This window comes from Coregonus clupeaformis, chromosome 19, assembly GCF_020615455.1.
Source record: "Coregonus clupeaformis isolate EN_2021a chromosome 19, ASM2061545v1, whole genome shotgun sequence".
In the NCBI taxonomy this organism is placed as follows: Eukaryota; Metazoa; Chordata; class Actinopteri; order Salmoniformes; family Salmonidae; genus Coregonus; species Coregonus clupeaformis.
The window spans coordinates 47,498,515-47,526,482 of NC_059210.1; the positions used below are offsets into that span (position 1 = coordinate 47,498,515).

Below are 27,968 nucleotides of genomic sequence, written 5' to 3' on the forward strand. Positions count from 1 at the left end.
ACTCCTCTATGAGTGTCCCCCTCCGTCTCTACCTCCCAGTAGCAGGTTCCAGACAGACCCTCGCTACACAGCACCTGATAATTGAGGAATCTTTCTGGATGATCAGGATAGGGCTGTTCCTTGCTGCTGTATGTCACTTTCCTCTCAGACAGACAGACAAGTGAGTGAAATGTACTTTTCATAACACGTGCTGTTGTGTGTGTGTGTGTAACACAATTTTTTTTTATACTTAATTCATTTAGTTAATAAACAAACACCCAATGCCCCTTTGTGAAAAAGTAATTGCCCCCTTACATTCAATAACTGGTTGTGCCACCTTTAGCTGCAATGACTGTAACCAAACACTTCCTGTACTTGTTGATCAATCTCTCACATCACCGTGGAGGAATTTTGGCCCAATCTTCCTTGCAGAACTGCTTTAACTCAGCAACATTTGTGGGTTTTCGAGCATGAACTGCTCGTTTCAGGTCCTGCCACAACATCTCAATCGGGTTTTGGTCTGGACTTTGACTAGGCTATTACAAAACTTTACATTTGTTGCTTTTCAGCCATTCTGATGTAGACTTGCTGGTGTGTTTTGGATCATTGTCTTGCTGCATGACCCAGCTGCGCTTCAGTTTCAGCTCATGAACGGATAGCCTGACATTCTCCTGTAGAATTCTCTGATACAGAGCAGAATTCATGGTTCCTTCAATGATGGCAAGTCGTCCAGGTCCTGAGGCAGCAAAGCATCCCCAAACCAACACATTACCACCACTATGCTTGACCGTTGGTATGAGGTTCTTACTGTGGAATGCAGTGTTTGGTTTTCACCCGACATAACGGGACCTATGTCATCCAAAAAGTACACTCAAGTTTTCCAAAAAGCACCTGGAAGCACCTGGATGATCGTCAAGACTCCTGGAAGAATGTTTTATGGACCGATGAGTCAAAAGTGGAACTTTTTGGACGACATGGGTCCCATCATGTGTGGAAAAAAGTAAACACTGGGGGCATTGGGTGTTGCGTTACTTTGTTTATTAAATAAATGAAATAAGGATAAATTTTTCTTGTTATTTATTTACTCAGGTTCCCTTGATCTAATATTTGGTTTTGGTTGAAGATCTGATAACATTCATTGTAAAAAAAAAAAAAGCACAAATAGAGAAAATCAGAAAGGGGGTAAATACTTTTTCACGGCAGTACAAAAGGTGTGTGCGTGTCTGCTCATTACTCACATTGTAGAAACTCCTCTCTGGTCTTAGGATCAGGGGTTGGAATAATTCTGACTGATTTAACTGTGGAGACAAAGGTGATCATAATTTGGAATTACCAATCCTCTGTAATTAAGTGGAAATAAAGGAGATTTAGCTGGCTAACGAACATAAAACAAATTAACAATTTTACAATTAGTCTTTCCTATGATTACTGACAGTTAGATTTTACATTTCAATAAGCATCTTACTAACCCATCACTTGATACAAGTAAAATCAATTCTACCTACCTCTCGGATATGATGACATTTTGCTTCTTGCAGGCGTCCTCCAGTTGCTCTGTCAGTTCTGAGACAATCTTTTTAACCTTTTCAAAGGAGATGTGTGGATTAATAATGATGCTGGGTAAGGCAGCAGATTCAGGAGAGACACCGAAAGATGGGAAACTCTACAGGGAGAGAGGGAAATACAAGACAGATATTTGGAGATGCAACAGTCTCTAAAATCCATAAGATCTTTACTGCATCTGAATTTAAACACAGCTCCATTTATGATCATGTTTGAAAGATGCCTGCTTCATAAGACAGTCTTCATACTGTCACCTGACCTGGAGGAAATGGATGTGGTCCTCTGTGTGAGAGAGCTGCTTTATCTCAGCATCTTTCCTCCACAGCTCAGTCACCTCCTGCTCCAGTTTCCCCAGGAGTCCTTCAGCCCGACTCACTTCAGCCTTCTCCTGGGCTCTGATCAGCTCCTTCACCTCAGAGCACATTTCCCTCCCTACAGCTCAGCATTCAACACCATAGTGCCCTCTAAGCTCATCACTAAGCTAAGGATCCTGGGACTAAACACCTCCCTCTGCAACTGGATCCTGGACTTCCTGACGGGCCTCCCCCAGGTGGTAAGGGTATGTAACAACACATCTGCCACACTGATCCTCAACACGGGGGCCCCTCAGGGGTGCGTGCTCAGTCCCCTCCTGTACTCTCTGTTCACCCATGACTGCATGGCCAGGCACGACTCCAACACCATCATTAAGTTTGCCGACGACACAACAGTGGTAGGCCTGATCACCGACAACGATGAGACAGCCTATAGGGAGGAGGTCAGAGACCTGGCCGTGTGGTGCCAGGACAACAACTTCTCCCTCAACGTGACCAAGACAAAGGAGATGATTGTGGACTACAGGAAAAAAAAGAGGACTGAGCACGCCCCCATTCTCATCGACGGGGCTGTAGTGGAACAGGTTGAGAGCTTCAAGTTCCTTGGTGTCCACATCACCAACGAACTATCATGGTCCAAACACACCAAGACAGTCGTGAAGAGGGCATGACAAAGCCTCAGGTGACTGAAAAGATTTGGCATGGGTCCTCAGATCCTCAAAAAATTCTACAGCTGCACCATCGAGAGCATCCTGACTGGTTGCATCACCGCCTGGTATGGCAACTGCTTGGCCTCCGACCACAAGGCACTACAGAGGGTAGTGCGTACGGCCCAGTACATCACTGGGGCCAAGCTTCCTGCCATCCAGGACCTCTATACCAGGCGGTGTCAGAGGAAGGCCCTCAAAATTGTCAAAGACTCCAGCCACCCTAGTCATAGACTGTTCTCTCTGCTACCGCACGGCAAGCGGTACCGGAGTGCCAAGTCTAGGTCCAAAAGACTTCTCAACAGCTTCTACCCCCAAGCCATAAGACTCCTGAACAGCTAATCATGGCTACCCGGACTATTTGCACTGCCCCCCCACCCCATCCTTTTTACGCTGCTGCTACTCTGTTAATTATTTATGCATAGTCACTTTAACTCTACCCACATGTACATATTACTTCAACTACCTCAACTAGCCGGTGCCCCCGCACATTGACTCTGCACCGGTACCCCCCTGTATATATAGCCTCCCTACTGTTATTTTATTTTATTTCTGCTCTTTTTTTCTCAACACTTTTTCTGTTGTTGTTTTATTTTTACTTTTTTTGTTAAAAATAAATGCTGTAAGTAAGCATTTCACTGTAATGTCTGCACCTGTTGTATTCGGCGCATGTGACCAATAAAATTTGATTTGATTTGATTTGATTTTTAATGGAGTGGATCAGCTCAGTAAAGATCCTCTCACTGTCCTCTAATTCCACCTGTGCAGAGCGTTGTAAGGACACAGAGACAGGAGGGAGTCCATTTCAACTAGCCCATTCACCCAGTTCTCACCAGGTCCCCAGACAGCCTGTAAATGTAAACATTTAAATATTTACAGTGCCTTCAGAAAGTATTCATACCCCTTAACTTATTCCACATTTTGTTGTGTTACAGCTTGAATTCAAAATTGATTAAATAGATTTTGTTTCTCACCCGTCTACACACAATACCCCATAATGTCAAAGTGAAAACATGTTTTTAGAAATGTTTACAAATGTATTGAAAATGAAATATCTCATTTACATAAGTATTCATACCCCTGAGTCAATACATGTTAGAATCACCTTTGGCAATGGTTACAGCTCCGTCAAGTTGGTTGTTGATCATTGCCAGACAGCCATTTTCAAGTCTTGCCATATATTTTCAAGCCAATTTAAGTCAAAACTATAACTAGGCCACTCAGGAACATTCAATGTCATCTTGGTAAGCAACTCCAGTGTATATTTGGCCTTGTGTTGTGTTTTCACATACAGTCCTATTTAAAATAACCGATCTCAGTCCTCTTTAAAGTGAACTCTGGGGTAAAAAAAAGCAAAAGAACTCAGTTCTCTTTGTATTCACACTATCCTTGCTTTGAATGAGGACTCAACTCTTTTGCCAGTTCACTTCACCTATTTAGTGGTCTGAGTCTTCTTTGCATTCACATTGTTATGTTTAGAAAGGAACCCAGATCTTTTTCCAATATTCACTCAATGCACTCTGGGTGTTTGCAAAGTGCAGGACAAGCCATTCCATCAGAACGTGTTATCAGACAGCTAGATATACCTACTTAGATTTTGGAAGCTAACAGATTGCATTTAGTTAAAAAAAGGGGAGACATAATAATTTAAAAAATAAGATACTATTAACATGTAAATATGATTGGTAACAGAATAAATAGCAGAAGAATAACTGCAGATTAAATAATGCTGTAATTAAAAATGGTACACCCAATGTAGGCTACTGCCCTTTAAGAGCTCAAATTGATTTTGTACTATTCAAACCCCACAATCAAATGAACAGTTTATGAAGCTCTCTTAGCCTATAGATCACATATTGCAAACAAATAATCTGAACAAAACTCCATTCTGAAAGTTTTCAGACCTCTTCCCTTTTTCCACATTTTGTTACGTTACAGCCTTATTCCAAAATTGATTAAATTGTTTTCTTCCCCTCATCAATCTACACACAATACCCCATAATGACAAAGCAAAAACTGGTTTTTAGACATTTTTAGCAAATGTATTAAAAAGAAACTACAGAAATATCATATTTACAAAATTATTCAGACCCTTTACTCAGTACTTTGTTGAAGCACCTTTGGCAGCGATTACAGCCTAGCATCTTTGTGTGTAAGATGCTACAAGCTTGGCACACCTGTATTTGGGGAGATTCTCCCATTCTTCTCTGCAGATCCTCTCAAGCTCTGTCAGGTTGGATGTGGAGCGTCGCTGCACAGCTAATTTCAGGTCTCTCCAGAGATGTTAGATCGGGTTGAAGTCAGGGCTCTGGCTGGGCCATTCAAGGACATTCAGAGACTTGTTCTGAAGCCACTCCTGCGTTGTCTTAGCTGTGTGCTTAGGGTCATTGTCCTGTTGGAAGGTGAACCTTCACCCCAGTCTGAGGTCCTGAGCACTCTGGAGCAGGTTTTCATCAAGGATTCTCTGTACTTTGCTCCGTTCATCTTTCCCTCGATCCTGACTAGTCTCCCAGTCCCTGTCGCTGAAAAACATCCCCACAGCGTGATGCTGCCACCACCATGCTTCACCGTAGGGATGGTATTGGCCAGGTGATGAGCGGTGCCTGGTTTCCTCCAGATGTGACGCTTGGCATTCAGGCCAAAGATTTCCATCAGACCAGAGAATCTTGTTTCTCGTGGTCTGAGAGTCCTTTAGGTGCCTTTTGGCAAACTCCAAGCGGGCTGTCATGTGCCTTTTACTGAGGAGTGGCTTCCGTCTGGCCACTCTACCATAAAGGCCTGATTGGTGGAGTGCTGCAGAGATGGTTGTCCTTCTGGAAGGTTCTCCCACCTCTATAGAGGAACTCTGGAGCTCTGTCAGAGTGACCATCAGATTCTTGGTCACCTCCCTAACCAAGGCCCTTCTCCCCCAATTGCTCAGTTTGGCCAGACGGCCAGCTCTAGGAAGAGTCTTGGTGGTTCCAAACTTCTTCCATTTTATGAATGACGTAGGCCACTGTGTTCTTGGGTACCTTAAATGCTGCAGACATTTTTTTTACCCTTCCCCAGATCTGTGCCTCGACACAATCCTGTCTCGGAGCTTTACGGACAATTCCTTCAAACCTAATGGCTTGATTTTTGCTCTGACATGCACTGTCAACTGTGGGACCTTATATAGACAGGTGTGTGCTTTTCCAAATAAATGTCCAATAAAATTGAATTTGGCACAGGTGGACTTCAATCAAGTTGTAGAAACATCTCAAGGATGATCAATGGAAACAGGATACACCTGAGCTCAACTTTGAGTCTCATAGCAAAGGGTCTGAATAGTTATTTAAATAAGGTATTTTTGTTTTACATTTTTCATAAAACCTGTTTTCACTTTGTCATTATGGGGTATTGGGTGTAGGTTCATGAGGGAAAAAAATAATTAGATCCATAAGGCTAGAACGTTACAAAATGTGGGAAAAGTGAAGAGGTCTGAATACTTTCCGAATGCACTGTATTTTGGAATTTCTGTGCATTCTTGACAATCGCTAATCAATATCCGCAAACCTGCACATCATCATCTTCTCTCTTTTGTGTGAGGGTTATGGCAAGTAAAACGGTTTTGCAGTAGTCTACTGTGTAGAATAATTACAAGCAAATCTGGGGAGCTTTGTGTTCACGTTGCCTTAAAAAAGGGAACCAAACCAGGTAATTCAAGCGAACCGAACTCAGGCCAGCTCAGTTTGGTTTGCTTCTGGGGCTCTTTTGAGGGGTTTGAGTTCCTTTGGAGTGTTCACACTGCACAAAATAATTAAGCGAACTGCACTGAGTTCCCAAAAAAATTCTGAAAGGGACTAAGTGTGAACACTTAGGTTATTGTCCTGCTGAAAGGTGAATGTCTCCCAGTGTCTGTTGAAAGCAGACTGAACCAGGTTTTCCTCTAGGAATTTGCCGGTGCTTAGCTCTATTCCGTTTATTTTGATCCTAAAAAACTCTGTAGATGACAAGCATACCTATAACATGATGCAGCCACCACCTTGCTTGAAAATATGAAGAGTGGTATTGGATTTGCCTCAAACATAACGCTTTGTATTCAGGACAAAAAGTTAATTTCTTCACATTTTTTGCGGTTTTACTTTAGTGCCTTATTGCAAACAGGATGCATGTTTTTGAATATTTTTATTCTGTACAGGCTTCCTTCTTTTCACTCTGTCATTTAGGTTAGTATTGTGGAGTAACTACAATGTTGTTGATCCATCCTCAGTTTTCTCCTATCACAGCCATTAAACTCTGTAACTGTTTTAGAGTCACCATTGGCCTCATGGTGAAATCCCTGAGTGGTTTCCTTCCTCTCCTGTAACTGAGTTAAGAATGGTGCCTGTATCTTTGTAGTGACTGGGTGTATTGATACACCATCCAAAGTGTTATTAATAACTTCTTTTTTACCCATCTACCAATAGATGTGAGGCATTGGAAAACCTCCCTGGTCTTTGTGGTTGAATCTGTGTTTGAAATTCACTGCTCGACTGAGGGACCTTACAATGTGGCAAAGAGATAATGTAGTCATTCAAAAATCATGTTAAACACTGTTATGGCGCACATAGTGAGTCCATACAACTTATGTGATGTTTTAAGCACATTTTTACTCCTTAACTTATTTAGGCTTGCCATAACAACAGGGTTGAATACTTATTGACTCAAGCCATTTCAGCTTTTCATTTTATATTAATTTGTAAATATTTCTAAAAACATAATTCCACTTTGACATTATGGGGTATTGTGTGTAGACCAGTGACACACAATCTCAATTTAATCCATTTTAAATTCAGGCTGTGACACAACAAAATGTGGAAAAAGTCAAGGAGTGTGAATACTTTCTGAAGGCACTGTATGTAATGGAAATATATGTGGTCCAACACTCACCTTCAGAGAATCCACAGCCTGTTTCAGGTCCTGCATCTCCTTCTCTCTCTCCTGGATTCTCTGCTGGGATTTCTGCTGATTCTCTCTCAACTGCTTCTGCAGAACAATCTCCACAGTTATTGTAAAGAGTGTGTGTGTTGGCACTGAGTATTGACTAGTTAAAGTTTAACTTAGTACTTGATTAGCATGGATTCAGACTCTGAAGGATTAAACCATTATAGGCCTATTTTAAATATTTGTTTTGAAAGTGTGAAAGAGCTTGCATTGAAGTGTTTGGTCCTTAACTGTCTCTCAGTCCTTTCTGCTGCAGCTGAGACTGTATCATGGCCTTTATGTTCATCCAGCACACACAGCAGACAGATACACTGCTGATCAGTACAGCAGTAAACCTCCAGCAGTTTGTCATGATGTGAGCAAATATTCTCCTGTAGTTGTTCAGTGACATCAATCAACTTGTGTCTTTTTCCTGGGTTGAATTAATTGTGAAGTTTGAAGTGAGTCTTACAGTAAGAGGCCAGATACACCAGACAAGATTGAATGGCTTTGAGTTTTCTCCCATTGCAGACGTCACACTCCACATCTCCAGGTCCAGCATAACAGTGAGCAGTAGGAGCAGCTTGGAGTCTTGTCTTATGTTTCCCTTAAGTCCAACAAAAACAATGTTTCTGTTCAGAACAGGTCTTGGGGTGAAGCTTTCATTGCACAGGGGACAGCTGTAGACACCTTTCAGATAATCCTGATCCCAGCAGTCCTTAATACAGCCCATAGAGTAACTGTGTCCACAGGGAATAGTGATTGGATCCTTCAGTAGATCCAGACAGATCAGACAGCAGAAAGGATCTTAATCTTCTAAAATTGCCTCTGCCATGTAGATACACACACCAACACTAAAATACAGAACAGTGGGCTAGGGTTAGGGTGTCATCTGCCTGCTAGGTTTAACTTATCTGGAAATGCTTGTGCTGCAGTGGGAGTTACTTCCTGGTTCTGTGTGAATTTAGCACCAGCAGGGGGTGTGGTGTTGGCTGAATCTAGTACTGAATGGAAGGAGACAAATTAAAACAGAGTTTATTTTTAAAAAATAGTTTTCCATAAAGAGATTCAAATAACAAACTACACATGCTTTGGAGTACTTGAGGATAAGCATAGTGAAACATAAAAATAGATTGAGAGCTCAATCACAAATCTAAGCTTCAGTTTATTTTCATCCAGTAGGTGGTAGCAAAGATTTAGAAATATAATTTAAAGTCTGCTTCAAGACAAATACAGGAGTCACCACAAGCATCAGAGAGAGAGACAGAGCGAGAGAGAGAGAAATGAACAGAAAATGAGTTATATTAAGGAGTTATATAATTTATTATCATATAGCTTTTTGTGTGTGTAATATTGACTGATGATTAGAGTAAACATAATATCTGTGTATCTCGCAGCACAAATGGTAGAACAAAAGCCAGATTCCTCATACAACATTTCCCATTGCTAGAACAAGCCTGTTATTCATTATCTCTGTCTGTCTGTCTGTCTGTCTGTCTGTCTGTCTGTCTGTCTGTCTGTCTGTCTGTCTGTCTGTCTGCTCTCTCTCTCTCTCTCTCTCTCTCTCTCTCTCTCTCTCTCTCTCTCTCTCTCTCTCTCTCTCTCTCTCTCTCTCTCTCTCTCTCTCTCTCTCTCTCTCTCTCTCTCTCTCTCTCTCTCTCTCCTGCCTTTTCTGTCAGTGATGTGGTAGGGAGGATGCAGATAGTGAGAGTGGAGCAGACCCCAGACTCACCCCTGACCTTCACTGATCCTGCCCTGGGGGCGGCCATCTTACAACAGGTGAGTCTCATCTCCTTTAATGAAGGGACTAGGTCCCTCAGAACGCACACATCATAGACTATGGCAAGAAGAGCTGGGGGAACACTGGGAAGACTACTTGACGCCTCTGTATGTCTACTATATTATCTATGTATCTACAGTGCCTTCAGAAAGTATTCACACCCCTTGACCTTTTCCAATTTTTATTGTGTTACAAAGTGGTATTGAAATGGAATTAATTAGATTTTTTTTGTCAATGATCTACACAAAATACTCTGTAATGTCAAAGAGGAAGAACATTTTTCATATTTGTAAAAACAAATGTTTTATTCAGGCTGTAACACAACACAATGTGGAAAAAGTCAAGGGGTGTGAATACTTTCTGAAGGCGCTGTATATTCATGAGACCAATACTACAGTATCTTGGTGTCTCAGATAAAGGAACAATTGATGAAAAGGGGGATGCCAGAAGACGTCAAAATGAGATGGATGGATGTGGATGGAGGGATCTCCACAAGAAGAAGAGGGAGGGAGAGGAGGAATTCTTTATCTGCCAGTACATGTGGGAGTGTGGGACCTTGTGTATCAGGTGGTTTCTCTCTTTATCAATTTCAGTTGGATGATCTCAGCTTGTTAGAGAGGCTGTGTTTTGCTATAGAGAGATAAATCTATACTGTGTGCATTTATTAGACCGTCTGACATACTGTATACAACTGTTGTGAGTATTTGTTATAAAAATCAACACTGTACAACAGCATATGTAGCAGGGTTCATATGTATGCCTATAGGTTAGAATGGTATATAAAGTGTGAATGTAGGCCCATTGAGCAAAATCGGAATGCCTTTTTTCCCAATAAAGCTTGAGTATAAACACAGATGATTGATTCACTTTACATGACTCATGGAATACTTAATGTATTTATTTTACACAATGACATGTCATATACAATGAATACAATGGTAGAGTTTGTTTAAATAATATTACATTTTCATAGTTTACGTGAGGGGGGTGGGGAGAGGGAGGGAGAGAGGGGAGAGAACAACAGTCCAAACTATTTAACATTCAGTCTTAAACCAAACTTCAACCACAACCCTTAACTTGTCCTGGATATAGAAAAGGCCCACCACCAAAAGCTCACAATTTCTTGATCACTAAATAGGTCTCAGTATACTCACAGATGATCTGGATAGAGGGTCTGTGGTCTGTGCAATGGTACACGTCATCCTACTGTCTTTTGCTGACAAATGCCAAACTAATGTTAGACCATTGTCTAGAGGCAACTTCACCCTGGCTTTATAGACCAGGGAGGAGTGCCCCCAAATTCTACATCAACGGCACTTTATACAAATAATATATACAAAAATGTTTTATTCATGAAAGCGAAGTAAAGGTGCATTTCACAAAGCCATGGCTTTGATATCCCAGGCATGCTTTCAGTAATTTCATTTTCTGTCATCATTCTTAAAACCCAGACTTTAAGATTTTTTTATTTTGAACATTTTCTTTTTTTGCCTAGTCACTATGACACAGCTGAATCAAGGTATTTCCTTTTATTTTATTTAAAATATTGTTTTGTTTTTCATGCATTGTTTTATGTTTTAGTTCTTTTTCAAGGTTAAGTTTTTCCTCAGTCAAGTGAGATTCAAGGTTCCAAATTCGGTGGCTTATTAGACATTTGGAACACCAGATGAGTTGGTCATAATCTCTTGTAAGCCTGCAGCACTGCCATGACTTCATCCAACTTGGTGCGGAGAGACTCTGGAGACTCTAGCATGTGGAGCAGCTCAGAGTTGTCAATCTCCAGCAACATGTCAAACTTTCCAGCCAGTCAGGCTGTGGTGCATATTCTGGTTGAGCGGGAAGAGGCGCACACCCAGCATTTGCTTCTGTTCCACTGGCCAGCTTCTTGGGGGCCCCTGGCGAGATTTAGTTGGGCCCCCACCATGATAAATATTTTGCCCACAGGCCCTGCTTGTCCTGCCTCTGTCACTGAATTGATCAACTGGACATTTCTGACAGGTAGGCCTAGTAAATAGCTTGCTTAGGTCTGTCAGTGACTGACATAACAATAGGAAAACTGCTGCACACTACAACATTTCAAAATTGTGCCTTGTGTATTCTACTATTCCAACTCTTCACAGTAAAAAAATAAATACAATAAAAATACAGATAAATAAACTAAAACTTAGTTGAGGGACCCTTAGCAGCAGCTTGTGTCGCATTGCAGTCAGGCCGGCTCTGCAGGGGCCCATGGTCTGGCCGGCCATGTGCTGAGTGGAAAACATGCAAGGCGATGCGGCCTGGAAAGTGGGCTTCATGGTCAGTTGCATGTACTGAAAATGTTGTGGCCTCATGACCTGGGTTGCATAGCGATGGCTGGGTCTCCTCTGCTTCTTCAGAAAATAATGACAAGATTTTGTAACTGCTCCTACCATTATCTTGAAAATAACACTGTGTGTGTGTGTGTGTGTGTGTGTGTGTGTGTGTGTGTGTGTGTGTGTGTGTGTGTGTGTGTGTGTGTGTGTGTGTGTGTGTGTGTGTCTTTGATGGCACCGAGTGTTGACTAGCTACAGTTTTACCCAGTGCTTTATTACCATGGACTTCAGATGAAATCATTAGACCTTTTTTAAATTTAAAGTTTTGAAAGAGCTTGCATAGAAGTGGTTTGGTACCTGTTTCTTTCTTCTTTCTGCTGCAGCTGTATCATGGCCTTTATGTTCATCCATCACGAACAGCAGAAAGATACACTGATGATGAGTACAGCAATAAACATCCAGCAGATTGTCATGATGAGGGAAGATCTTCTCCTGTAGTTGTGTGGAGGCTTCAACAAGCTTATTGTTGTGCTTCTTAAAGGCAGGGGATTCATAGTGAGGCTGGAGGTGAGTCTTACAGTAAGAGGCCAGACACACCAGACAGGACTTGACTGCTTTGAGTTTTCTCCCAGTGCAGAAGTCACACTCCACATCTCCAGGTCCAGCATAACAGCGAGCAGGAGGAGCAGGTTTGAGTCTTGTCTTCTTCTGTTTCTCCACTAATTCAGCCAATAAGATGTTTTTCCTCAGGACAGGTTTTGGGGTGAAGCTTTCCATGCACAAGGGACAGCTGTAGACCCCTTTCAGATCATCCTGATCCCAGCAGTCCTTAATACAGCCCATACAGTAACTGTGTCCACAAGCAGTAGTCACTGGATCCTTCAGTAGATCCAGACAGATTGAACAGGTAATCAAATCCTTATCTTCTAAAGTTGCCTCTGCCATGTTGATACACAGACTAACCGACTGAACAGTGGCAAGAGTTAGGGTGTTGTCTGCCTGTTAAGTTTCATTTATCTGGAAATGTTTGTCTGACAGAGTTGGGTAAGTTCCTGGTTCTGCCAGTCTAACCACATTGAGGATTTGGCTGATGGCCAAAATATGGTCACAGATAGTACTGAAGGAAGGAGACCATTAAAACATTTAATGAAATTATAGTATTCCGTATTTATGAAATTATAGTATTCCATACTGAGATATTAAATTAAGGAACTACTTGGGGACAAGCATTGGGAAACAGACTAGATTGAGAGCACTCTGCAACAAATCGAATACTTCAGTTATTATTTTCATCCAGTAGGTGGTAGCAAAGTTTTAGGTTAGAGATTTGAATTGAACGTCTTTTGTCTCAAAGTAAAGACCTACGTAAACTGTGCCACAGTTACGATTAGCCACAAAATAGTAGAATCGGCGCTTCGTCACCCATTGAAACTGACGCAAACATATATAAATAGTGGAATCATGACATATTTGAACTAGATAATGCTAAACAAGTTTGGAATGTTTTTACGTTTTTACAATAAACCGTAAAGAAAATGTTGAATTCTCACTGTGGATGTATTGGACTGCATAATTGCAAAGGGGCATACTTATATGCACCTTAAAGCATTACCTATGGATTGTGGATCCATCAAATTGCGTATCAGCCTTCCCAGGGACACCCACAGAAGACAACTCTGAAGGGTTTACTCAAATATTACAGTCATAGCTCTTATTGCAGCACTATGTCTGTGGGAAATCACCTCTCTAGTAAGCCTATTTAAGTATTGAACATTCATATTGCACTGTAAAGCATTACATATGGATTGTGGATATCAGTCTACTCAGTGACGCACACAGAACACAACTCTGAAGAGTTTACACAAATATTAGCGTCATAGCTCTTATTGCAGGACTTTGACTGTGGAAAATCAGCTCAAGGAAAGGACAGGACAGGAAGAATACAGAATTCATTCAACAGTATTCTATTTCTTATGGTCATTCATTCTCTCACCTTAAGGAAGAAGGGATAATATGTGAGAAAAATATAGGCTCAGAAACAGAGGAAAAACAGTAGAGATTGAAATGAATGAAAATGATGTATGGGTAACATTGACTGACTTAACGCCTTGGTCTGAATAATTCATTCATTCATTATATTATTGTTATCAATTTTATTACCATAGACCTAAAGTTATCATAGGCTACAACTAATAATATAATATAGCGAGTCATGCGTGCGTACATTTATATGTATGGGTGGTCCCGGGAAATAGCTAACATTCTAGTTAAAGGGGTAATCAGCAGTTGCTACATATATGTTTTTACTTTTTGGACCCATTGATTCTTGAAGAATATAACTTATAAATGCCTCATGAGCTTAGTTTGACTGTCATACCCCATCAGAACCCAAAATATAAGCTTGTTTCACTCCAATGTTTGTCAGCAAAGTAAATGTAAACAAACATTGTACAGCCTCAAAACATGCTTAAAACGATCATTTTGATATCATGGATGGTCAGTCCTTGCATCCATAGCTCTGTCTATGAATTTGAGAGTGATTACATTTCTCCAGCCCCATCCCTCAGCTTTTTACGGAAACATTTTCCTTAAAATATAGACGACAACGTCATATAGGCTAGTATACATTTTGATTGAACACATTGGTTTATAAAGTCTAGTCTACTAGCCTATATGCTTATATGACCATTAAACGCAGTTTAGTTTAACTTGAATGGATAAAGAGCAGGTGGCCCAAACTGGATACGTTTTTGGCACTGAAATAATTGTGTCATAAGTACAATAGAAAAATAGCCTTTATGGATCAATGTGTATATATTACATGTAGGCTTGTCTGTTGTTTAGGGGCCAAGCCAATAATTAATCGTATTTACAGAGTGATTGCACAACATGTAATGGAGTAGCCTAGGCAGATCAGACCTGGGTTCAAATACTATTTCAGGTATTTCAATTACTTTTCAATACATTTCAAAACAAGTATTCAGATAACTTTTATTTGAAAAAACAAGTAGTTGAATATTGGAATGTATTTGAGAATACACTTGGAATAGTATTTGAAATAAGTATTTACAAGTAAACATTTAAATAATCTAATAAAAGTAGGCCTACTTGTTTTGGGCTGTGTATTTGAAAATACTCTAAATACACAGAAATAAGTAGGCCTATTTAAATAACAAATACTCAAATACACATGTATTTGAACCCGCAGGCCTGAGGCAGGTAGATAATTAAATAGTCGTATTTTTTTATGATAAAATATGTTGCTTTTTGGCCTATTGGTAAACTCGAGGATACTGTATTCAGTGGACAATACTCCACGTCCACATCATTATTAATGCACATGGCCCGCCTGCACATCTCCCCACAATGTTCTGTGATCAGTCCGACGCTATGGTATGACGCCTTAATGTCAGGTGCGCTCTGCTCAGCATCCGTCCACCAGAGACCGCGAGGACAGATGCTGACTGGGAGAGACTCCAAATCCACCGCGTCACACGAATCATTCGCGATGGGACAGACTCATAATGAAGACGTGAAATATTTATCACATCCTTTTATTCCTGTTTCAGTCTTTGGAGTCTCCAATTTCAACTTTTGCAGAGTTTAATTTGGCTGTCCTATAGCTACGGTTTGCCGGTTTGGGGGATTGAGCTTAGTTGGGCTGGACAGGCTGTTTCTAGACTATTCTATAATGTATGGTTTGGACAGTGGGTGCGCGTGGATTGATTTCAGCGCGACTTTAGAGTCTGAAAGGTCTGAAATCCATACCGAACTCAACCGGGATCAGATGAAAGGATGAGGTCTCTTTTTCCACCCAGGTCGCTCTGTATGTCTGTCTAATTATCAACAGCAGGTCAATGGAAGAAGAGGAGAGTATGGGAGGTGCTCACCTGTAGGCCTATATATTGAGGGGATGTAAGCCCCAATGTACAGTTCAAGCTGGACCTTTCAGGGACAGAGCGCCATTTCGACCAGAGCGCCATTTCAGTGAATATGGTTATGGAGGAAGAGACTGCCACACCCGATGGACGGCACAGGTTGTATAAAATAAAATGTGTCTCTGAGCCGAAATGGCTTGGTTAAAAAGGGAAGCGTTAAGCTTTTGCTTGGCTTAATAAAACGGGTTGTGCTGATTTGACTTGTTGATGATTAGAGATAGCCTTTTAGACGAACTAGGCTAGGCCTATCTTAAAACTGGAAAAGGCAAAGAACTGTGAGTGAGAACCCAGATTAACCCACAATTGTTATTTACCTACACATGACAATTTTTCTAAAGCCTACAATGTCAATATAAAGACGAACGTGGTTGTGGAAGGCAACGAGTGCAACATGGCACGGGGTAGGCTAGAGATCTCTCCTCATCCTCGAGCTAGAACTGTTGGGGTTCACTATATACGCCATCTGGGGAACGTCATTCCATCCTGGCGCAGTGTATTAGCGCAGGAACTGCACGCGCGCTCAACAATATGCAATATGTCAAGCCCTCAAAAACCAGAGAAATGTATGGGAAAGCTTTAAAGCCTAATGCGATTGTTTTTGTAGTAGGCTAGAAATAACTTGTAATGCTCGTAACAGTATAGCCAATAGGCTTAAAAACGTAATATAATCTACAATTATTAGTGTTGTCACCATCAGCAATCTTCATATGTTCGCCAAATCCGTCAAGTGGCACACCGCACGGGACTGCTGTGCATCTCCACGCACTAAAGAGGTCTGTGACACTGACGAACTGCGCGAGATGTTGATTAGCAGCAGGTGAGGGAGGAGGGCAGCATGGAGTAATCCCTCTCCACTGGGTTAAGATGCTTACCAACGAATTACCTTTCCACCTGAAAATCCCCGGCGAGGCAGCCCAAACAGACCGAGCGCCGGGAGGGCCGGCGGTGGAGAGAGGAGAGCATGTGGTGTTTGTCTGTGTTTCTTTTTAAGGTCAGGGTGAGGATGCTGTCATTTAGGTGATGTGGCCTTCGTTCAGGTATGTAGCTATTCCTCAAAGAGAGAAGAAGGGAAGGAATTAAGGGGAGAAAACAGTCCTTGAATAGAAATATGTATAACTCTTCTACAGTGTATTATTTTTGCGTGCGTAAAGTGCGCTTGGATAATTTATTTTCATTGCGCAGTTCGCATTAGGGCATGTAATTTTAGTAACAGAAGTCCCCGCATCTTAAAAGAGAAAACTATATTTTTTCATTACACATAGAATAAACCTTTTAAAATGTACGTTTTGTATGCTGTGTTGCTTCAAACATTTGATGCGTAAGAAAATTAGAATTAAAAGTGGTCGCCTAGTCTTTTGAAAAATGTATTTTACTCAAATTGTAATTCTAGGCTATGTAGTCTATATCAGAAAAGCTAGATCACTTCAAAAAAAAATATGAATGAGGCCTACAATTCAGTTTGATCAAATATAATTACGCAGCATTCTAAGTAGCCTAGGCTATAGTTAATTCGTTTAAGTTGGCTTCTTGTACGTTATAGATAAATTATTTGTTGGCCTACAAAAACGATATAATCACTTTTTAGTCCATATGTAGGCTGTAAAGCGGGGACAAGGTCGTGCGTGGACGACCATAGGCCTACAGTAAACTACCCTCTTGGTGAACCCTCTCGTGCCCTCCTTCCAGGGTTAGTATTTCCAAATCGTTCCTAAAATAACAGGAGGTGGAGGAGAGTAGACTGCGTCATCATCAGACAAATGCGATTATCCTCCAACATCGAGGGCATTCTAAAGAACGGTGAACTCAGCCGCTCACCTAGACACGGAACTAGGCCTGCGGCTACTCTTCATAGCCTATGCCTGAATTTTGGGGGGGGGAATTAGGCCTATAGGCTACTGAATAATAACAAAAACTAACTGATTGTTTTCTGTATAAATTATTCAAACTATAGCCTAATATTAAAATATTGGTGCTGTATTTATTCGTAAAATGTAGGCATTTTGATTAGCCTGTACCCGATGTGAAAAGGCTCAAATTAACTGTTATGCCTATAACGTTATAAATTAACAAATGCTTTTTCTAATCGAAATATGCCTGTAATACGAGTGAAACGTCTGTACTAGTGTAATCGAAATTGCTAACCAATTTCAGGGGCATTCCTCTAACCCTTGCAAATAGCTCACTCAACCCGCATAATGACAGAGGTCTCTTTCTCTCTCCCTCTCTCTCTCGCCCCACCCCTCCCCTATCTTCTCTCTCAAAAAACTTTGCTCTTTAGCGCTATTGATTTTTCCCGGAAGCTGGAAGACGAGCCCAGCTCTGGGACCCATTTGGAGCATATCAAAAATCACTTAGCGCATCATTCCACACAGCCGGGATCAATCCTGGAGCTGGGCAGTGGGTCGGCATCACACGGGGCAGATTGTCTGCGTCTCTCTAGGTGTCCCGGGAAGGGATGTTTGTTCTATCCCGGCAGAAGGGACACAGGAGGATGGTAGAGGATGGACAGAAAGCGCGTGCAACGCAGCCCCGGAGCAGATGGTCCAAGCGGATTAAAACCCGGCCCGTGCGCGGTGCAGTGCAGTGCATGAGGAGGGAGCGAGAAAATGGTTACAAGAGGACATGGATATAATAAACTCAAACATAGGGCAGCGCCTTAAATAGACCAACATTTTGTCACCAATTGCTTCATAGTGTCTCATTACTTAACACATTCATACTGTGGCATATTGTGGGCTGATTTTAAGTAGTAGCCCAGTGTATTGAATGCATAGTTGGGCCTCCTGTAGCTCAGTTGGTAGAGCATAGCGCTTGCAACGCCAGGATTGTGGGTTCGATTCCCACGGGGGGCCAGTATGAAAAATGTATGCACTCACTTAACTGTAAGTCGCTCTGGATAAGAGTGTCTGCTAAATGACTTAAATGTAAATAGTTTACACTGTGTTGGATGATATGTTTTAAGTCTATGTTGGAACACATAGATAGAGCATAATTGTTTTCTGTGTGGTGAGGGATAAGGTCTGGTGTTTGAGAGAGTTCTCTAGTCATGCATTTCAAGTTCTGCCTTTCCTCTCCCCCTTGTTCAGTCCCCTTTACAGATCTGAGACAATTCTCTCACCTATCCAATCCAATCAGATCTGTGAAGGGGAATAAACAAGGACAGAAGGTAGGGAACAAGTTCCTTCCATGTGTTCTGTCCTGCCCTGCATGGATGTAGTAGGCTACCCATGCAGCATGCCCTGGTGCTGGGCTGATGACTCCTTCTGTTCTGTGTATGGCACTGGTAGAATTCACTGTGACGGCACACTATCAGTGAATTACCATAGGGCCATAAACAGAGTAGAGAAAGAACCACATTACCCAACATGCATTGCTGACACTGTCTCCTACCCTCTTTACGTTCTATACACCAACTGCGTAGAATTCAGTGTTGATGAAGGTTTATGACCATGCTTCGGTTTCAATGTCTGTGGACAGACAAACAACTTGTTATTCATCCAACTATTACATGTAGTCTTCCTCAGGCTGGTGCTGCTGTTTAAGGCATTGCCTCCACTCGTCTTTGCCCATTTTGGCACTAGCACATTTTTGCTTCTGTATATATCTGTTTGAGCAATCATGTGTAGTGCCAATATAGGAGGAGACAGACACTCAACACTTGTCTTGTTGGTTTGTTTTCTGAGTGGACGGAGGATGTATAGAACGTGGAGAAGTGATATGTAGGCAATAGGTCCTGTCACCGATGTGCATTGTCACTGATTTGACAGAAAACCTGAGGGTGGGACCAATTACCTTGTCTCTTTAGATTCATTAATACTTAATCATCCCATTTCTTTCTCTTTCCTACGGACAGAGAGACAGACATAAATAGAAAGAACGAGAAAGAGAGACCGCAGAGGATGATCTATAGATCTGATCAATGGTCTGGGTCCTCTCCGATATCTCTGGTTGCTATGGAGGTCTATACTCTATTCCAGAGGCCCTGAACACTGGAACCTGAGCTGGAGCCTCAGACACAGGCCTCATGACTCACACAGAGCCTTATGATGCTCTCAGACTAAATGTACTCAAACTATTCCACAGCAGCCAAGTTCTAGTGCCTCCCTAGGATGATCATTCTTCTCCTTGGTGACTCCTGGGCAATACTTCTGACCAATCGAGAGCTTTTGGCTATAAGGTTCTATCTGTAAAAATATGATTCTGAGATAATTGGCTTTAAAGTTCCGAACCCTCATTGGTTTGAATGGTGTCAGCAATTTTTATCTTGTATTCTTTTGAACTTGACATGAATTGGGGTATTAAGCATACTATATAGGTAGATACAATTTAACAGAACAAGGCTACGTCAATAACAAAATTTTGACAAAAATGAGGTTGAACCTTATAGTCCCAAGTTCTCACAATAACAATCCACAGAATGTTCAGGAGTTGAAACCAAACTGACCAACTGAGGTGCTCCACCGAGGTGTTTCTGATTCCCCTGTTCTCCCCCGGTGTTTGGCAATGGTAGAACTCACACTGGTGGGCTAGTTGGATCCGGTGGTTCTAGACTTGCCAACAACTGACTGAGAGCTTCCCAGCCAGCCAGATCCACCCAGCAACCACATGGTAAACACCCCCTTCAGTCCACATGTTGATGGAATTAAAAGGCAAGAATGAAAACCAGCAGACACTGCAGCCTTTAATGACCAGAGTTGTTCTAAACCTGAGACATGCCAGGACTGTCAGGGGAGGGGTGTGTGTGACAGGTGTGTTAGTGACTGTAGACGGAGCAGAGAGAGGGTGAAACATACTGTCCCCCCTGTACCCCCGCAGTCACAGAACACTCATCACCATGGAGACCAGGAAGAATACAGACCTTGCTGTGTTTCTGTAACCTACCTAAAGCCTTCTGGGGTTCAGACAGACAGACAGACAGAGAGGCTGACAGTTAGACTGCTTCAGTGTGGTGACCAAATTATGGGCAGAAGAACAAGCATCCCCCTCCCTCTCTCTCTCTTCCTTTCGCCCCTAGGTCCCAGGGCTAGGGCTCTCAGTAGCTGTGTGTCATCCCCCTGGGGGCGTCTGTGCTACAATTAGCTGATTATGACGTACACTCCCAGAGTAACCTTACACTTCATAGAGGAGTGTGTGTGTGTGAGTGTGGGTAACAAACACTCAGCCGCAGGGGTTGTAACAGAGATCCATGCCATACACATCCCCATTAACCATTATCCTCAATGGAAAGAGAAGTGCATCCTACAGAGATTTGCCCCAATCAGCTAATCAATAAATCAATTTGATTGATTTAAATGCTTTCCCTGTCGTAGAGACGGGTTTGGCTGGGCCTGGAGTATAGGGCTGGGGCTGGAGTAGAGGACTGGGGCTGGGGCTGGAATATGGGGCTGGGGTTGGAGTATAGGGCTGGGGCTGGGGCTGGAATATGGGTCTGGGGCTGGAGTATGGGGCTGGGGCTTGGGCTAGAATATGGGGCTGGGGCTAGAGTATGTGGCTGGGGCTGGGGCTGGAGTATGGGGCTGGGTTGGGCAGTGCGTGAGTGGAATGAGTGTAGTGTAGTGTAACGGCGATGTGCGGTGGATTAGAGCCTGTGTTGTCCCTGCAACAGCAGAAGGGCGTGCTGTAAATCCTGGGCTTTAGAGTTAGCCACAGCCACCGCAGCTTATGATGAAACCAGCTCCCTCTCTATGGCACCACGGGTGGGGGGTGAGAGGGGAGGCGAGGAGGGAGTGAGGAAGGAGAGGAGAAGAGAGAAGTATGTCTTGATGATGTCCATTTTTTAAACATTAATCAGCTTTAAAACACTACAGTTCGTCATGTTCAACGCGGAGTGGGGAGATTCACACACACACACACGCACACAGTTCCTCTAGGGCATTGCACAGCTCAGAGCCAGCACCTGAGGGCATTACGTTGTTATAGAAATAGTCTAAACAGAGAAGACTAGGTCCAATTTATCACAGGGTTAAACTAGTGTCTATGGACAGGGGGCAGTGTACTGCTGACACACTGACAGCTGGTGGTGGTGATTAGACCATGTAGTCATGATGGAGGGGATCAAAGCTGTTTAGAGAGAGGGGGGAGACACACACACTCACACACAAACACACACACACACACACACACAGTCTGACCTATATGGTGTTCCAAAGCAGACCCCTGGAGGGAGACCAGAGGAGGTTTATAGGGAGGTAGGAAGTGTGCTAAAACCCACCCCACCACTCATGGGTTATAGGTGGCAGCAGGGCAAGAGGAGGAAAAATGGGCTTGGGAGTGGGTGAGAGGGGGGAGGAAGAGGGTGGATTATGGGTTGGGGCGTAAATGGATCCCATTATCAGCCACTTAGTGATGGTAGTACAGAGAAGGGGAAATGACTGTATAGCTGATCACACTGTATTCATGTCTTAATACTTTATGAATGTAGTTCTACGCTGCATGTAGGCCTATAGTAAGTGGAGGTTTTAGGTGCACTAGTGATGCCTTCTAAATTGTCCCCAAGTGGATTAATAAAGTTGCATTAAATGAAATTGTATTGTATTGTTGTATATTACAGTATATTGTATGGTAACAACTGAACATAGAGCCTACAGAGCGACAGGTGGTGGGAAGGTGAAAAAGAAGGTAAGGTGGGGTCTGAAAGATGAAGTGTGGGGGGTGACAGATAAAATGAACAGGTTACACATTGATACACACACACACACACACACACACACACACACCACCACCACCAGCACAAGCACCACCTCTTAATCCAGGATGCTATCCATTTAGCCTGGTTTAAATAACCTAAATGTGCTGGGGTTTCGGGGGAAGGGTTCCACCCAGAGGTCTTTATCCTAGACCTGTCTCAGTGACACAAACACACACACACACACACACACACACACACACACACACACACACACACACACACACACACACACACACACACACACACACACATACACACACACACACACACACACACACACACACACACACACACACACACACACACACACACACACACACACACACACACACATACACACACACACACACACACACACACACACACACACACACACACACACACACACACACACACATACACACACACAGGATTACTGTAATCCAGGGACATAGGGTATTTTTAGGTCTGTGCAGCCAGAGATCTACACTCATGATAGGCATGGCACACCGATCTAGGAAAACATGCACAATGTTCTGAAATCAATTAGTTGGGCCTTGGATTGCTTTTGTGGTTAAACTGAATAAACATGTGTGTGCACTGTTGCTTTTCATACAGAATAAAATAAAATAAATGCTTAAGGAAAAAGTCAATTTGCTCATGTATTGAGATTCATCTGTGTAATTCTGCTGAGGGAGAGCTTTCTCATATCATTGCATTGGCCAGAGATACTACTGAATACTGCCACCTGGTGCTTGGGATGACCACAGCAAACACATTGCCTACACTAGACAAACATACATGAGAGATGCCCAACCCTACCCACCTGTCATATATAGGTATATGAAAAGATAGGAGGGGTGTAAGTAATATGGTGGAAACCCAACCAAGCCCCCTGAGTCAGAGTAGAGTGCAGCAGAGCAGACAGAGGAGCTCAGGTGAACTCAGGTAACGAGACCCCAGGGGAGTCCTGATGTGTCCAGGTAACATCGTTTAACACTCTGAGGCTTCTAAAGCACTGCTGTCAAATGGGAGGTCACACTGGTAATTGGTGCAGCATCTCCTGGGCAGGCCCCGCGCCAGAACGAATCAGTTGGACGGTCATTTGATTTCCATGGGCGGGCCCGTTTTTGGTTTTCAGGGAGGTGCCAACAGTCTTCTTTATTAAGATGTAAAAATACAATTTATACAACCGTTGGGGTTTACATTTTAATTCCCATTGTTATAGAGCATTTCAAAAACATAATAAAATACACAACATAGGTCTACATACTCATGCCCATGTTCCACGTGTTGACTTGGCCTGTTGGCGATCAGTAGGCTTCCTCATTAACTTCCTCATTAACGGTACATTGATCTCTAACTTCAGCATCATGGACAGCTCAGTATATTTGTAGGATGCATGGCCTAACTACATGAAATAGCGAAATACAGTAAGATTTCAATTAAATTAAAATGGTTTTACTAACAACACTCCTCTTAGCTGTTCATATCGATATATCCTTTATAATAGGCTAATACACATCTTGATTGCATTTGCAGACCAATTCAAGATTAATTCCGACAGTAATTAGGTAGATTGGGAAGCATCCAAAATATAATTGCCTCTATATAACTACCTAGTTCACAGAGGAATTTCGCTATGTATGTAAAAAACAGCCCCATTTCTACCACATTCTTGCCGGCATAAGCCTTTTATACCTCCCATGCGCATGCCGGCACCACCATTGACGAGTGGGAGTGTGGGATGTGGGTGCGCGTCTATTTTAATAAATCCATTGAATATACACCATCACAAAGAAATCCATTATTCGTTCGTCTAGGCATATCCTAAAAAACATAAGTCTAACGACATTTATTTTCTAAAGTATAGAATAGCATATTTTTTTAGTTTAACTATGTTACTGGTCTGTGCAGCCTAGGATACATATGGCTGCGCCATGCAAATTAAATCAATAGTTCTTATTTTGTTCATTAAACGCACACTTACATTCCCCTGCACTGATCACAGTCATCACACATACATTTATAGTAAGATTTAATACAATGGAATACAATAATATAATGGAATACAACAGAATAATATAGAAATCATATTTATCTCATACAACTTGAGTGTCACCGAACGTGTGGAAATACTGTCAAAAAAGTGGTATTTATCACACCATGCGTTTACCAGTTATTTTTATTAATCCATTGAATAATTACACCATCACAAAGAAATCCATTATTAATTCGTCCTACGAAACATTATAATACTAATAAAATGAGATATGTGGGCTAGCCACATTGCCATGATAGCCAGCAACTGTAGTAGTGTTTTCGACGAGTGGAGTTTAAGCGGCACCTGTTGCAGCAGATTGTGCATTCTTTTTAAACCAATTTCTAATATCCATTTTGAAGGTAGCCAGGCCTACTGATCACTGAGGCAAACTGGTGTGTTTAACTAACGCTCCACCCACTACTAATTCGAAATGGCGGTAAAAAAGAGACGTGACCTCATGATGTATATGATGGGTGTACAACCCTGTCAGTCTTAATTACTTCAGCCATATTTAATTTAATTTAACAATACAATTATTTTTGAGGTAATATAAACTTTAAATGGCCTAAATATCATACATAAATCAGTGATATAGCAAACAAAAAGTTTAAAAAATAGTTTCATTCAACCATGTATTTTATTTGGACGGACCAGGACAGGCCAGGCCCTCTAAGGCCCGCCCATAACACCGGCCGTGCACCTTGGATGAGTCAAAGCAACACCCAGCTCACCAGTAGAGAGAGAGAGAGAGAGAGAGAGAGAGAGAGAGAGAGAGAGAGAGAGAGAGAGAGAGAGAGAGAGAGAGAGAGAGAGAGAGAGAGAGAGAGAGAGAGAGAGAGAGAGAGAGAGAGAGAGAGAGACTACCAGTGGAGTCAGGGCAGGTGGGGCAGAGCCCCATATGTTTTGCATGTTATTTTGGCATTAATACGTGTCACATATCAGTTTGCAAACAATGTAAAAAATAAATATAATTGAGTTAATAAAGCCGCATACAAACATGGTCTCTTTTTTTGTTTTCTTGAGTAAGGCAGCTCCAAAATGCAGGTGTTTTAGCCTAGCTCAGTGGTGGTGGAGCAAGCCAGCAGAAAATACAGAGCGTTGCGCCGTGATTGACTCAGTGTTCTGTCACTCATGGGGACACTACATCACGCCAAGTCTAAGGGTAGGGCTAGAAAATTCAAGCCCATTGGGTGCTGCCATAGAGTTACATTAGAAGTGCCCATCCAAGAAGGCTCAAGGTAATTGGCCACAGATAAAATGACGTCAAATCACGATATATGTATAGTAGCTTTGATTGGACTGATCATGTCAACATCATACTTTCAAAATCTTAGCTACCAGTCATCATCATGAATAAGGTAGACAATCTACTGGCAAATCCTTTTTAATCCTTGTCATATGAAGAGAAATAATGAAGAGAAATTATAGATAAAACGTATCGGTGCTCATATTGGACATAAACATTACACAACAAGTTGGAAATCGCAAATTCAACAATGAGTGGTTTGGAAGGAATCGGTGACAGTGGCTAACTGCAAGAATTGCAAAGCAATCACTAGCCTACTATTCAGTGGAGTGGCTGTGTAGTCCCAAATCTGGGATTAAGGGGCTCTTTTCCAAGTTTAAAATGATAAACATTCAACATTGGCCATGCTGTCAATGAAGCATGATTTGTGCCACGCCCAAAACAACTGTTAACTCGGAACTGTGAAAACTTGACTTCAGTGAGTTCAAGACAACTGGGAAGTTGGGAATAAACAAGCTCCGACTGGGAAAATACGTTTTGAACGGTCATCCAACTCGGAATTGTAAATCCTGCCTCTTTCTCTTTGATGACATAATTTGCCCACGAAGGACAGCCACGCCACCTTCCTGTTCAAGTGAGCACAGCACAACAAGGTGAGTGCAAACATTTTTGTATGCTGCTGCATAAATGATGTAATATGCCAGGGAGATATGTATACTGTAGCTAAGAAAGTAATACTAAGTGTATGTTGTGTAGTAAGATGTTAGTAGCCTATGTGCCTCACCCTAATAATTTGGTCTATTTACCCCTCTTAATTTCGCCTACTGTTCTGACTTGGTGGTGCACATGTAGCCTATAACCTGTTTTAGAGAAATGTAATCGTCAAATATTGTAAGAGCTTTCATTGTCTGCTTATATGCCCCCTTATCCTACGGTTCTGACTTGGTGTACAGGTAGAACACTGTAAGAACGACCCATGTTCTGAATTCTGAAACCACATTTGTTTAAGCAAGTCAGCCATATCAGCTATGTTTTTTTAAAAGGCAGTAAATGAGGCTGAATGAACTGTTTCGCTGCCAGACAAGGCTCCGCTGATAGCCAAGTGTAGCAGTGGTAAGATGATGGGACTGCTGTTGGGACCGCTTTATGTAGGCCCTAACAGTTTGTGGGCACCGTTTGTCACCGTTATAGTGCAATTAATGTACTGTTTAGTGTTGTGTTGTGTCGTGGCTTTGCTGGCACGCATCCCACTTTTTTTGTTTTTGCCCCACCAAGATTTACATGTTAAAATCGCCACTGGATAATACTAAAAGAAATGGCAACCACACTGGGAGTAATTTTCCCAAAAGCCCTGACTGTTATTTACATTTACATTTTTAGTCATTTAGCAGACACTCTTATCCAGAGCGACTTACAGTTAGTGAGTGCATACATTTTCATACTGGCGCCCCGTGGGAATCGAACCCACAACCCTGGCATTGCAAGCGCCATGCTCTACCAACATCACCTCTCCCATCCAGAAGGGCACTTACAGTAAGTAATGACTCTGGATCAGTCTACCTCCTCACCCAACAGTTTATCTACAGGTCAGGAAGGAAGACCTAAACAAATACACAGGTCCATCTGCCACTGTATCCTTTGTGTGTGTGTGTGTGTGTGTGTGTGTTAGTCACTAAACTCCAGAAACATCCACAGAACAGCCACTACAATTCTTTGACTAGCTTCATTGCACCACCTAGTGGGCATAGTTAGAACTACAGTTAGAACTACAGAGACAGACAAGCTGTTTGAGGAGAGAAGTGTTTATTAGTCTGACTAGCAGGTGGGTCACAACTTTATCTTTGAAAAAGAGGAAAGAAATATGGTAAAATGTAACATTTTATTAATCTTTTACCTATTTGTTATTACATATCTGCTTTGTTTACATTCAGAAAGTTAAACATTATTTAGATATCTTTGGGAAGATTGAAAGTAAGATTTTATTTTTAAAAAAATCTGTGTTCTTACATACATGATTCCATATGTGTTATTTCAACTTGATCTTCTATGTAAGATTCTGCTAAATAACGTACACCTCCTCCAAACCCCGCCACTTCAGACAATAGATACAAATCATGGCAAATAGAAAACCCAAACCCGGCAACAGAGTCTGGCCTTGGGATATGATTCTGGTGAGAAATGATCATTTCTGCTTCTGTTCACAATAATACAGTATATACATAAAAAAACGAGCTTATCAACATATAAATTCTCTCAGACCAGCGATGGCCCGCCCTCCAGTGAGGTCAGATGGCTCAGCAGAGGTCACAGGACAGGGGTTAAAGGTCAGTCAGACCATTATGGTTGTTGTGTTACCCGTCAGTGCTGGACTATAGTTCCCCCACAAACACACATCTGAGCCAGGTCTCCCTGGTCCTCCCTCCCACTGAGCCACATATGTCTTTGGGATGGTATGGTACATCTTTGGTCTTCACTTCCATAGATTAGTATCTGCAATGAACACACTCACTGTC

General features: G+C 42.1%; 2 protein-coding genes across 6 annotated transcripts in view; both read right to left on the reverse strand.

Moving 5' to 3' along the window:
* Positions 1–1,113: 1,113 nt before the first annotated feature.
* On the reverse strand, positions 1,114–12,521 carry LOC123481362 (E3 ubiquitin-protein ligase TRIM47-like). Its single transcript, XM_045204995.1, has 7 exons — positions 12,093–12,521; positions 7,717–7,912; positions 7,456–7,546; positions 3,263–3,337; positions 1,802–1,962; positions 1,485–1,642; positions 1,114–1,277 (listed from the first exon to the last, which is right to left on the reverse strand). Exons 1-7 carry the CDS (start codon positions 12,503–12,505, stop codon positions 1,274–1,276), a joined length of 1,098 nt encoding a protein of 365 aa, XP_045060930.1. The 5' UTR covers positions 12,506–12,521; the 3' UTR covers positions 1,114–1,273.
* Positions 12,522–27,259: 14,738 nt separating this feature from the next.
* Positions 27,260–27,968, reverse strand: part of LOC121532186 (adenosylhomocysteinase 3) — a 39,623-nt gene continuing 38,914 nt past the window's right edge. For all 5 annotated transcript variants that reach the window (XM_041837959.2, XM_041837960.2, XM_041837958.1 and 2 more), the window contains one exon: positions 27,260–27,945. In XM_041837959.2, coding sequence (XP_041693893.1) covers positions 27,939–27,945 — 7 coding nt within the window. In that variant the 3' untranslated portion in view covers positions 27,260–27,938. The remainder of the gene's footprint in view (positions 27,946–27,968) is intronic.

What these genes read in the sequence shown, in the direction of transcription:
- LOC123481362 (XM_045204995.1), bottom strand. Translation starts at nt 12,505, where the DNA reads ATGGCAGAGGCAACTTTAGAAGATAAGGATTTGATTACCTGTTCAATC. An exon ending in GAATCCCCTGCCTTTAAGAA is followed by an intron (nt 7,913 to 12,092) that starts GCACAACAATAA and finishes CCCAGGAAAAAG; the next exon opens with ACACAAGTTGATTGATGTCA. An exon ending in ACAGGCTGTGGATTCTCTGA is followed by an intron (nt 3,338 to 7,455) that starts AGGTGAGTGTTG and finishes CTGTGTCCTTAC; the next exon opens with AACGCTCTGCACAGGTGGAA.